The following is a 12,983-nucleotide window of genomic DNA, read 5'->3' on the forward strand; positions in this document are numbered from 1 at the left end:
TACAATAAATAAACCAAGTACTACTAACAAAAAAACTCTCTGAAAACTTCAAATCCGAACTACTTCATAGATCTTTTATTCACTAGTTTTCACTTACTTGGCGAAAAACGTCCTTTCCAATTGTATGCTAAACAGTGGAGAAATTAAAACCGTTCAAAAAATAGAGCATAATAAGTTCATAACAAAGACAGACTGAAATATAATTCCTGACCAACCTCTGTGGCCGAGTAGTCTCACTGCCTATCAACCCGGAGTTGCCGGGTTCCAACCCCGGTCAGGGCGGAAATTTTCTAACCAAACTTTTCCAGTTCTTGGATAGGCATGGATGTAAAAGATTGCAGGATCTTTCCTAAACTATGCAGATTCGGTGTGTTCTTGTTATAATACTCTTATTGTTGTTACATATAATCTAATATATAAAAACGAATGTGTGTGTGTTTGTTTGAACTTTATGCCTGGCCAAACCGCTCATCCGATTGCTATGAAACTTTGTCAACTTATTGCTTGCACTCCCGTGAAGGTTATAGGCTATTTTCCGGTTCGTTTTTGTTAAACTATACGCCGAGCGAGACCACTAAATGGGTGAGTGACATGAACGGCCATGCCTTTAAGGACTTACTAGCAGAGGATTTCGGCTAGTGAAGTTATAAAACATAACATATTATTGTTATAATAAATTAATAAATATTTACAATTTACAAAAAATTAAATGGTTATACAGGGTGGGCACACTTACTTGACAAGATTCTGTATAATGGCGGGCGTGAGGCGAGGGTCCGTGAACTGCGTGGTCCGATTGTTATGATCCACATAGCCCAGCACCTAAATGGGGAGTACAGTGTCTCTTCTCGCCTATCTGATGAAGATTACTAAAGACCCGTTCCCACATCTCGTGAGGTTCATCCGATTTGTTCCCACTACATACGACAAGATTTTTTTTTTTATTTTTTTTTTTTCCAAGAGGTTTGACAGAGAGAACTGTAACTGCTATGGTCTTATCGTCCCGAAATCGAAGAGAGAAGAAAGACAGGATAGGAGAAAGCCAGCTTTAACAGACCATGAGATACACAATAGGGCTGCCTGGAAGAGACTGACAAGAAACGCTGACCCTATGTAAATAGGAAAAGACTAGGAAGAAGAAGATACAGGGTGGCACACTTACTTGACAAGATTCTGTATAATGGCGGGCGTGAGGCGAGGGTCCGTGAACTGCGTGGTCCGATTGTTATGATCCACATAGTAGTAGCGACCCGAAGCGGTCTGTCTCACTTCCCAGCCGGGGGGAAGGTTGCCCAATTCGGTCGCCTGCTCAGGCCGGAGCTCCTTGGGAATGCGGGGATCATGCCATGTACTAACACCTGAGGGAGAAATGAGGTTGGTATTAAAACAATAATCAAACTAGTAGCCCACCTCTGTGGCCGAGTGGTCAAGACCACTGACTCTCATAGACCACTGGAGGTGCTGGGTTCAAATCCCCGCCAGGGCGGAAATTTTCTGACCAAAATTTTCCGTTCCTGGATAGGCATGAATGTAAAAGAATGTGCCTTGAAATAATGCGAAAGAAGTAAAAATAAAAAAAAATAAAAATCTGCCCGCTCATAAAAACCTTTCCTTTGCACTTCGCTAAAGTTATAACGTAATATTACAGAAAAAAAACTCATAAAAAACGTTGTTGTGATGTCAATTTTTTTCAAAGAAATGTCATATTGTTTTTGGGAGAGCAGACTTGATTTTTTCGCTTTCAAAAGTAGAAACTAGGAAAAGTGAGCATTTTCAAGGGGCTTGTTGTGAAAAATAAGACCTCACCTGTGGGTAAATGATAGAAGTACACCTGTCCTTGCTGTGTGGTGCGTATTTCATATCCATGGGGCAGGTCCGGGGGTTGTTGGAGCAGACTGTTACCGCCTGAACATTTCTTACTGGCACCACGTTTGCGAGGCTGCTGAACCAGAAGACGGTGATTGTGCTGCTGGTCCTCGGTACGCGATCTGAAACATGAGTAGGGACACGGTTAGCCCAGCGGTAACGTGCTTGCTTGCCATGCAGAAGGTCCCGCGTTCGATGCCCACCATCGACAAAAAATGGTACTCGTTTTTCGGTTGCAAATATTTCAACGGGTTAGTTTCTGGTGTTCTTTTGGTGACACAGCACCTGAATGGGAAGTATTATGACTCTTATCGCCCATCTGATGAGGGACATACTACGGGATGGGCATGCTACGACACAGACCATATGCGTCTAATGTAGCAGTTGTGTAAAGCAGGACTACTAGTGTTATTGTTGACATGAGAGTTATTCAGGATCAGGTTACTATTGTTATAATTACCTGAGTGGTAAAGCAGGACTACTAGTGTTATTGTTGTTGACATGAGAGTTATTTAGGATCAGGTTACTATTGTTATAATTACCTGAGTGGTAAAGCAGGACTACTAGTGTTATTGTTGACATTTTTAATTGTGTTAAGCATACTCTAATGCTTGGCACAAATATCGTTCCCTAATTGTTACACCAAGATAAATTTCATGATTTGACTTGGGATCGAACCACCAACCTCCAGATCCAAAGTCCAACGCGTTAACCACTACACCACTGAGGTTGGTCGAGAAGAAGAAATTCAAAATATGTCATCAAAATTCAAAGTCAAGCGATACATCTAGTGATGAAACAACAGCATCTTTTTATTACTATTGTAATGATAAAGGAAGGACGGACTAAAAATGAACGAACTAGATAAGCTAAATTCCTGTCTCCTGTCGCGTAAAATGTTGATCATGCTTGCTTGCTCTATTTTTACTTTCTATTACCCTTATTTATGTTACTTTTTGTCGCAGCCGTTTTTCGGTACTTTTTTTTTTTCCAACAACCACTCTCAATTTTTCTGAACAACATAAGGGTATTTTTTTTTTTTTTTTTTTTTTTTCAATAACATCCCTTTTCGCATGTGGCCTGCGGCCGACAAGGCCATCACTTTTGGAAACTCTACGATCTTAAGTGTCTCGCGATCTTAAGTCACTCGCTGAGATTCTCGAAGGAAAATGAATTATATTTTATCAGCTGACGGATTTATAAATTAAGCTAAAAGCCTAAAAGGCAGATATGACTTATCAGTGACCTACCATAAACCATGGTCCATTTTGACTCTAATATAGCCTATACCCTCAATCATCTACCAATGCCGAAACCACCGTCGACAAACAGCAAAATAACAAAAATCAAAAATGTCCGATCAATTTAGGTTTTCTTGTACTCATAGCAAGCAAGTCAGCCTAGTTAGTAGCGCGTCTGTCTTATAAACGCTAAGCCGCGGGTTCGATTCCCGCCCGGGGAGGATTTTATCCTTATCGGATAATGTTCGTCTTCCTTCTCTCTTCGATTTCGGAACGATAAGACCTTAGCAGTTACAGTTCCCTCTATCAAACATCTTTAAAAAAAATCTCTTGCACTCATAATATCGAATATGAAGGAGCAGGCACGAAAATACGATAGCACTTTCTTAAAGAAATTTAGCTTACAGAAAAATCATAAATATACTATAGTCATACACTTGACGGAATTCAGCTAGTAAAAATGGAAAATATCACAACTAGAGAGCAGCACTGTCCAGTACATGGGAGGGGGTTTTTGTTACCGCGATCCGCCACTGCAATAAAATCAAGAACGCTACACCATTTTGTGGGATTTTTTTTATGAACGAGGGACTTTTGCAAAGGGAATTTATTTCATGGGATTTTTTTGCCATGCAGCATGTCCCAGGTTCGATTCCCATAGTGAACAAAACATAGCCTCCCCTTAACTATACCCTCAATCATCTACCAATGCCGAAACCACCGTCGACAACAGCAACAAAAATGTCCGATCAATTTAGGTTTTCTTGTACTCATAGCAAGCAAGTCAGCCTAGTTAGTAGCGCGTCTGCTTTATAAGCGCTAAGCCGCGGGTTCGATTCCCGCCCGGGGAGGATTTTATCCTTATCGGATAATGTTCGTCTTCCTTCTCTCTTCGATTTCGGAACAAATTTAGCGTAGTGCATTGAGCAGGGAACGAAATTTGTAACAAGCATTTATGCTTAACACAATTACCTTCTCTCTCTCTCTTTTTTAGATTTTCTTTCACTCAAGATGGAAGAGTCGAAAGGAGGAGGTGGGAGTTCTCGCACCCGTGAGGACATGGAGTTAGGCGAACGAGAAGAAGAAATGGAGCTGGGAGATTCGGACGAGGAAGAAGAGGAAGAGGAGGAGGAAAGTGAAGAGGAGGAGGAGAGCGAAGAAGAGGAGGAGACAACGGAGGAGTCGAGTGGAGAGGTGGAGGAGGACGAGATGTCTCGGGACACGACAAGTCCGCTGACACTGTCCTCGTCATCACGTGAGTATAGTGAATAGTGATACAAGTCAGAAAAATCTAAGGTCTAAAAAAGGGTGCACCCATCTAATATTTAAAGTTTTAAAGCAACCTCCGTGGCCGAGTGGGTATCACACCAGGCTTGCACTCTGGAGATCTCGGGTTCGATTCCCGGTGGGGTCGGAATTTTTTCGCCTCTGCAAGGTCTAAAAAAGGGTGCACCCATCTAATATTTAAAGTTTTAAAGCAAACTCCGTGGCCGAGTGGGTATCACACCAGGCTTGCACTCTGGAGATCTCGGGTTCGATTCCCGGTGGGGTCGGAATTTTTTCGCCTCTGTGCTTGGAGTTCGGGGTGAAGTCAGCCTCGTGAGGACAATTGAGTAGCTACTTTAACCGAGTAGCAACTAGTGGCAGCATTACCAGTGTACAAAGATTATTGAAATATGGAAATTGATTGCAAAGGAGGCACTTAATAATTCTGTGATATCCACAAAAATTGTGAAAAAGCTCTGCTTTACCACAAATAATTCGTGATTTGAACTAAACATCTGTGTCTGACTTATTTCATTATCTATTTAAGCTCAATACGAAGGCCTGGCCTCCACGCTGCACGCGATGGCCACAGCCTCCACGGCCGCTAGCTCGAGTGGCAAACCCCTTACCCTCAATTTGAAACGAGGCCGTGGCCGACCCTCCAGCAAAACGGCCTCCCCGCAAACCATCACCCCGCCTGCCTCGCGCTCCCCGGTGTGCCAGTCCCCGAGTAGGCCACAGACAGGACAGTCCCCCAGCCATCAGCTGCCCGCGGCCTTGAGGCCTCCCCCGCCCCAGTCCAACCTGATGCAGAAGAAACCCCTAGGACTGCGCCTGAAAAAGTATAAAGGGTAAGGGAAAGCAGCTGAACTCCGCACACAAAATGCCCACCCGTGTAGGGGCAAACAACCGTAAAAGTTGGGTTAACCTTATATGCATTTACTAAGGGGAAAGCAACAAAACGCATGCATGTACCCTGCAAGGGGCAGGAATCAGTGAATTAAAATCAAAAGTTCCATCAACAAAATTAACGCGTGCCGGAAGGCGTATGAACGTCAAAAGAAGCTTCGCCCGCCCTACCTATACTACCACGGAATGGAACAAAACATTTTTGCACTTATGTGTTTTGATTGCTCTACTCTCTAGTGAATTTAGAGGTTTCGTGTACATACTGTTGATCCAGCGCCTATATTTCCCTTAGGCCGCCGGGGGCCACAAAGTAAGTTCAAACTCGTTTTAAGTTTAACTTTCGGATTCTGTACTGTAAAAAGATCGTGTGCTATTCACTATCCATAGCTGGAGAATAAGGTGCTATCTGGGCTAATTGGTCCTTGATCAAATTTTCGAAATTTTACTTCAAAGATTGCTTCCGCACCTTGAATGCATAAGTTCTCAATGGATCACTGATGTTAAGCAACGTTGCGCTTGGTTGGTATCCGGATGTATAACTTTTTGCCCAGCCCGTCTTTAGCACTCGATTCACTTTTGATATCTACTGACCTCTATCATCTACTGCCAGCTAAAAAAAAATCTTCAATAGGTTGTTGGCGTGAAGATGTGTGACGTCAGATTTAACGCAGTTGCTAATTTCGTCCGCTAGGTAGCGCCAGTAGGTATGCAACCGCGCTAGCGGAGGAGCAGAAAGAACTGCGCAAAAACGTATGCGCACAAACACATTAATGCATTGCCTGCAAGGGAGCTTTGCTCGGGACATTTGATGTGACGTCATCGCCTACGGGAGCGCACTTTTGATATCTACTGACCTCTATCATCTACTGCCAGCTAAAAAAAAATCTTCAATAGGTTGTTGGCCAAATTTCAGCTGGCCACGGACACATGACATTCAAAGTCGCGCCCCTTTTAAAATAAATTTATTAAATCAGCTGGCCAAGATGAGGGATATTTTGTAATCCTTGATCGATATGTGGGACTTTTTATTTTCAAACCTTTCCCTCGTTCTTGATATTTTCAGAGTAAACAAAAAACAGCTGATTATTACATGAAGAATCAATCAGTGCTGCCACACTAATTACCATTACCAAGGTCTAGGCTAGGGTTAATGGTCCATGGTCTATGGTCTAGGCTAGGGTTAATGGTCCATGGTCCAAGGTCTAGGCAATGGTCCAGTTAAATTCCCCAAGAGATTGGTAAGTTTTCCAAATTTTCATCCATCTCTATGGTATCAAACTTTTCCATCCACCATGGGTAATTTTTATTTACCTACTCACAAACCATCTTCTTGTAGCGGCCAGTTTTACGTCCTAATTACCATTAAAAATAATTATTGGTTAATTATTTCTTTAATTTTAAGGTGTTTTTCGTTTAAAATCGATTAATTTTCAAGAACAATTTCGTTTTAAACTCAAAATCTTGTCTGAAATCATTCAATAAATCATTTTTATCTTCTCCGGAACTCCACAAGAAATTGATACAAATATTCATGTTCGTTTTGTCTGGAAGAAAAGCTTACCTGAAATTATAAGCGTCAAATGAAAATGGTGGAGTCTCCATTTGGGAAGCCAAAATGTCTGTTTTTCTTGTATAGTTATTTAATAAAATTTTATATTAAAATAGATCATTTTCAACATATTTTATATGTTTCTGATTGTGCAATTTAAGTTTATAATGTGTCATGATTTAAATTCCATGTGTCAGTTTTTTCACCACCACCCCGTATATTATTAAGGAATAAGCATGGAGGCCTATGTGCAGATACTAGAAGATAGATTTTATGTTATGTTGTCGTCTATTCGGTTCTGCTTTCACTTTCAGCATCATTGCAGCAAATCAAACAATGTGTCGGTATGAGATTTTCCTAGACTGCACCACCCGAACACCAAACCAAGTACCTAACTGGAGAACAAGAATCAATCGCCAGACTAATCAGTCTAAACTCGAAACAAATTAAGGAGCGCGGTAGCGCTCCGCCCCGTTAAGTCAAAAAAGTTTGACCGCGCTACTAGAGATATTATACGCGATCAGATACTACCAGCCTAGTTAGGCAAGTCAGCCACTATCAGGTAGACCTGATAGGTACGGCTGAAAAGGTCCGCCTGTCAGGTCTACTTGATAGTGAGTGGCTGGCCTTAGCTTCGGGGATAGCGTAACTGCCTTGTAAACGCTAGGTCTCGGGTTCGCTTATCATTACCATCGCAGTAGCTCTATTGTGTAAAATCTCTGAACTGCATGTTGACATGAGACTGTGTAAATCGGGGGTTCAGGAGGTACAAAACTTGACTGAGAGGAATTCGATGGGACTGTGGGTCCTGGGGGTTCATGCTTTTTCCGAGTTACATATTCCCAATATCCCAAAATCTCTTAAATTAACTTGAGTAAATACAATGGTGATCTTACCCGTCAATCTTATTTTCATTGCACCATTCCTTCGATTTGTAACTACTGCTGATGTCATGACTACTGTGGGTCCTGGGGGTTCATACTTTTTCCAAGTTACATATTCCCAATATCCCAAAATCTCTTATATTAATTTGAGTAAATACAATGGTGATCTTACCCGTCAATCTTATTTTCATTGCACCATTCCTTCGATTTGTAACTACTGCTGATGTCATGACTGTTTCAAATGTTCACATTTAAGTCACACAAATTTCAAACTAGTAAGTTTGTTACAATTTTAGATCAGTTAATTTCTTTAGGTAGGACCTCTAAGTTGTTCCCAAAAGCCCAAACCTTGTAATTTTTAGAAATAAACAAACGTAATAATACACTGATGATGGCGTAACAGCCGAAATGGATCCATCTGTAATTTAATAAAAAACAAATACAAATTTAGATCATGCATTGAATTTTGAAACACCTCACTGCACAAGAAGAACAAATCTTTCATTTTTGCTACAAGATTTTGTAATCAAGTTGATGTTTTTATCAAAGGGCCACAGCTATCTCAAAAAGACAGAGATTTTGCGAGAAGAGAACCCATTTTCAAAGGAAAACACCCGGATAACAATAATTGAGAACTTATTCTAATAATAACTTAATTTAAACTAATTAAAAATAAAATGATGATTTAATTAAGAAATTAATAAAGGCACTTGGGAACTTCGGTATTTTGCATGTATTTGCTTGACTGCTAGGGTCAATGGTCCATGGTCTACCGTCGCCGTTGTGGACGCGCACTTGGGCGTTATTATACAGATTAATGAAAATGATAACAATGGTATCCTTAAATTGGTTAACAATGTTAACATGTGCTAAATTGCAGACATTTCCACGGGTTACTTTCTGGTGTTCTCGTGTTGGCGGGTTCGCTTCCCGCCAGGGGCGGATTTAAAACAGATAAGGTTTGTTCTCGGAAGGGCTGGCTTCCTCCTATCCTGCCTTTCTTCGCTTTCGGGAGCAGTTACACTTTCCTCTATCAAAAACATACCTAATTATAGCAGCATTTTTGAATTAAATACATATTTATTTATAGATATATCCATGTTTTTAAAATATCACGTTAAAAAAGTAAAGGTGTGTCCACACATAGTCAACCGGCCGTCAATCGATGTCGACTGAACCGTCCACACTGCCTCGACAACATAGATTCAGGTCATCATTGGACGGTCGATTGACTATGTGTGGACACAGCTTGAGAGGCGATCACGTTAAAAAAGCAGGTAAGAGGTACTTACAGATCATAATGCTGATTCCATTTGGGATCTAGAGTGGCTTTGACTGGTTCTGTACTATGACACTGTCCCGACCCATCCACACTGATCCGGCGGGTTTCCTCCTATCCTGTTTTTCTTCGCTTTCGGGAGCAGTTAAACTTTCCTCTATCAAAAACATACCTAATTATAGCAGTATTTTTGAATTAAATACATATTTATTTATAGATATATCCATGTTTTTAAAATATCACGTTAAAAATTTGACCCGATTACATTACTTTCGTTTTTTATAGGATAAGGAAAGTAAAAAGTAAAGGTGTGTTCAGTTCAGACATAGTCAACCGGGCGTCGATCGCTGTCGACTGAACAGCCCACACTGCCTCGACAACATAGATTCAGGTCATCATTTGACGGCCAATTGACTATGTGTGGACTGTGGACACACCTTAAGAGGCGATCACGTTAAAAAAGCAGGTAAGAGGTACTTACAGATCATAATGCTGATTCCATTTGGGATCTAGCGTGGCTTTGACTGGTTCTGTACTATGACACTGTCCCGACCCATCTACACTGATCTTAGCAAACGGATCTGGTAACCGGAATAAATCCTTGCGAGCTAAATTTCTTGCACATAACACTGGAACAGAAAAGACAAGAAAAGACACGATTTAGCTAAATCTCTTGGACGCAATGCTGGAAAAGACATAATTTAGCTAAAGCTCTTCTACATAATACTGGAAAAAAGGCATAATTTAACTAAATTTTATGTACATAACACTGGAACAAGACAAAATAGCCAGCCTAGTTAGCTTGGTGAGTAGAGGGTCTGCCTTGTAAGCGCTAGGTCGCGGGTTCAATTCCCGCCCGGGGCGGAACTTATCCTGAAGGGATAAAGTCGTTCCAGGAATAGCTGGCTTTCTCCTACCCTGTCTTCCTTCTCTCTTCCATTTCGAGACGATAGGACCTTAGCAGTTACAGTTCCCTCTATCAAAACTCTTTGGGAAAAAAAGGCCACTATTGTTGGTATAGGTACAGGGTATACACATAAGTTACATATTGTTTTTGTCCATGTAGGTATGTAGAAGTGTTAGGGCCGAATTTAATCAATACAGGGTGGCCTAAGTCGCGCTACTCCAGTGTGAGAGGACTCTCTCTTTATCGTAGGATGGGATTTTCAGGTGGCATCATCTACTAAAAGTCGCGCGACCAAGTTTCCATTTTCTAATGTGTAGCAGGCCTTATAGTGAACAACTCTACCGTGACGGTTTAAATCTAAATTTAATAAAGCACTATGTAATACATTTGGCCCATGTGAACAGAATAAAGCACTGAAGAACGTCAGAATAAATTTAATTATTCCCAAAAACAAATGCCAAAGGTCAAAACGGCTTTTAGAGATTTCGTGATGAAATTTTCTAGGCTAGCATGTGGCCATGTGGCGTAGTCTGAGGTACCTAACCCTTTCTCTCAAGTAAATTCGGTAAAAAGAAAATCCCCCCTCAAAAATAATAATAAATAAATAAATAATTAAAGCGAAGTTCCTATCCAAAAATGTCGGCCGTTTTGAAAACGGGAGACATTACGAAACCTCTGAGCTTGCACGCCACAGGTCCCGGGTTTGATTCCCGACCGAGTATCGTTTTCTACTTACATCCAGTGTCTTTCAGTCTTTGTATGGTGTTGGCCAGAATTCGGACGCAGCCCAGAAACCCTCCTCCTTGTTTCTTATGAATCTTCTTGTGATTCCACACACTGATTGTGATGCCATCACCTTTCCCAATGTATCTGAGAAGAAGAAATAAAAGGAATTTTTAATTGTGTTAAGCATACTTTAATGCTTGGCACAAATATCGTTCCCTAATTATTACACCAAGATAAATTTCATAATTTGACTTGGACTCGAACCACCAACCTCCAGATCCAAAGTCCAACGCGTTAACCACTGCACCACTGAGGTTGGTCGAGAAGAAGAAAGAATAGGTATCCAATTTCTATTCGCCAGCTTAGTGCTGTAACTCAAGAGTGTAAGATTTTATTATTATTTAATTGATTGTTACATCGAGAATCTATGTCGCGTTGCTCAGCGACTTTATTGTAGCGGGTGATTTCACAACGATTGATACAAGTACATTTTGATTGCATTCAGCGAGTAGGGCACCTAGTCGATTTGTATTGAGCTAAGAAAAAACTGAATACCTACGTAGAAACGATTTTTTTTCTTTCTTTTTAAGCGGTTCGATAGAGGGAACTGTAACTGCTAAGGTCGTATCGTCCCGAAATCGAAGAGACAAGGAAGACAGGTGATAGGAAAAAGCCAGCCATTCCGAGAACAGAGTAGGGCACCTAGTCGATTTGTATTGAGCTAAGAAAAAACTGAATACCTACGTAGAAACTGAATACCTACGTAGAAACTGAATACCTACGTAGAAACGATTTTTTTTTCTTTCTTTGTAAGAGGTTTGATAGAGGGAACTGTAACTGCTAAGATCTTATCGTCCCGAAATCGAAGAGACAACGAAGACAGGTGATAGGAAAAAGCCAGCCGTTCCGAGAACGAACATTATCCCACCACGATAAAATCCGCCCCGGGCGGGAATGGAACCCGCGTCCTAGCGCTTACAAGGCAGACGCGCTACCAACCAAGCTAACTAGGCTGGCGAAACTTACGAAGATCACGTATCAAGCGTGACATTATTTAGGAATTAGGACACAAATCCCCAGATTTACAGTCTCGAGTTAATGCTGGCCACTCACGCTCAGACAGTCTGACACCGTAGTCTGCCGGACAGTCGCAACGTGTGTGGCAGAAAAAGCTTTGGACCGTGGTCTCTCAGGCGGTCTGACAGAAATAGGTCTCAAGACTCTCGAGCTTTTTCCGCTACACACGGTCCGACTGTGTGTGAATCCGCGGTCTGACGCCGAGTGGCGGGTATTAGGGTTATTTATTATCAGTAAATCTTATCAGTTCAGACAACCCGGAAATATACAGAGGGGGAAAGCTTTACTTGTTACTAGATACTAAGCTGGATACCTGACAGTGGGGAAGTAGAGAGAGGATTTCGAATTGCTTATGTGGGCGGGGAGTATGTCTATCTTACAGAGAGTTAAGACACTGGTGCTTCCTCAAAAAGAAGTTTGAGAATGGTCAGAATAGGTTTAGTAAGTAATTTCAATAGCAATAGAGACAGATTACAAGTTCCCATCACATCTTTGTAGGAGTCTGCCTAGTGCAGCCATTCTTAACCTATGGTCCGTGGACCACTAGTGGTCCGCGAGAAGGTTTCAGGTGGTCCGCGAGAGGTGAGTAAGGAAAAAGTCATCGTGTCTCTATTTTATATAACATACCTTAATTTTATACAATAAAAAAATTGTTTTTGTCAACAAACAAATAAATAAATAAATAATAATGTTAATTTTTCTCATTTTCTATTTCTTTTCCTACAGGTAGATATAGGTCCTCTAATACATACCTACCCATTGTCACATAGCGTGTACAATGTACAATTGATTGCATATACATACAAACATACATAATCTCAAGTGGTCCGCGAGATTTTTGGTTTATCAATAGTGGTCCGCCAATTCTAAAAGGTTAAGAACCCCTGGCCTAGTGCCTACCTAATATGTAGGTACCTAATGTAGGAAAAACCCAACAGGTAGTAAAATAAGTACACTTATGTAAGCTAATAAAGTAAAAGAAAAGCTCTATTTAGTCAGTTACTTACATAATCATTAATCAACACAGCTCACTTAAACACATCTCTTTTGTCAACAAACAAATAAATAAATAAATAATAATGTTAATTTTTCTCATTTTCTATTTCTTTTCCTACAGGTAGATATAGGTCCTCTAATACATACCTACCCATTGTCACATAGCGTGTACAATGTACAATTGATTGCATATACATACAAACATACATAATCTCAAGTGGTCCGCGAGATTTTTGGTTTATCAATAGTGGTCCGCCAATTCTAAAAGGTTAAGAACCCCTGG

The 12,983-nt window shown here is 40.9% G+C and overlaps 1 protein-coding gene across 1 annotated transcript in view; it reads right to left on the bottom strand.

Moving 5' to 3' along the window:
• LOC103511346 (E3 ubiquitin-protein ligase SMURF1-like) overlaps positions 1–12,983 on the bottom strand; it is a 29,640-nt gene that overhangs the window by 11,157 nt on the left and 5,500 nt on the right. The window contains exons 3-9 of the mRNA XM_026825131.1: positions 11,992–12,017; positions 10,638–10,771; positions 9,476–9,623; positions 5,339–5,349; positions 2,327–2,408; positions 1,807–1,988; positions 1,163–1,358 (exon numbers count right to left, since the gene is read on the bottom strand). Of these exons, the coding sequence (XP_026680932.1) occupies positions 1,163–1,358; positions 1,807–1,988; positions 2,327–2,408; positions 5,339–5,349; positions 9,476–9,623; positions 10,638–10,771; positions 11,992–12,017 (779 nt within the window). The remainder of the gene's footprint in view (positions 1–1,162; positions 1,359–1,806; positions 1,989–2,326; positions 2,409–5,338; positions 5,350–9,475; positions 9,624–10,637; positions 10,772–11,991; positions 12,018–12,983) is intronic.

Source organism: Diaphorina citri, unplaced genomic scaffold (assembly GCF_000475195.1).
Source record: "Diaphorina citri unplaced genomic scaffold, Diaci psyllid genome assembly version 1.1 scaffold704, whole genome shotgun sequence".
NCBI lineage: Eukaryota > Metazoa > Arthropoda > Insecta > Hemiptera > Psyllidae > Diaphorina > Diaphorina citri.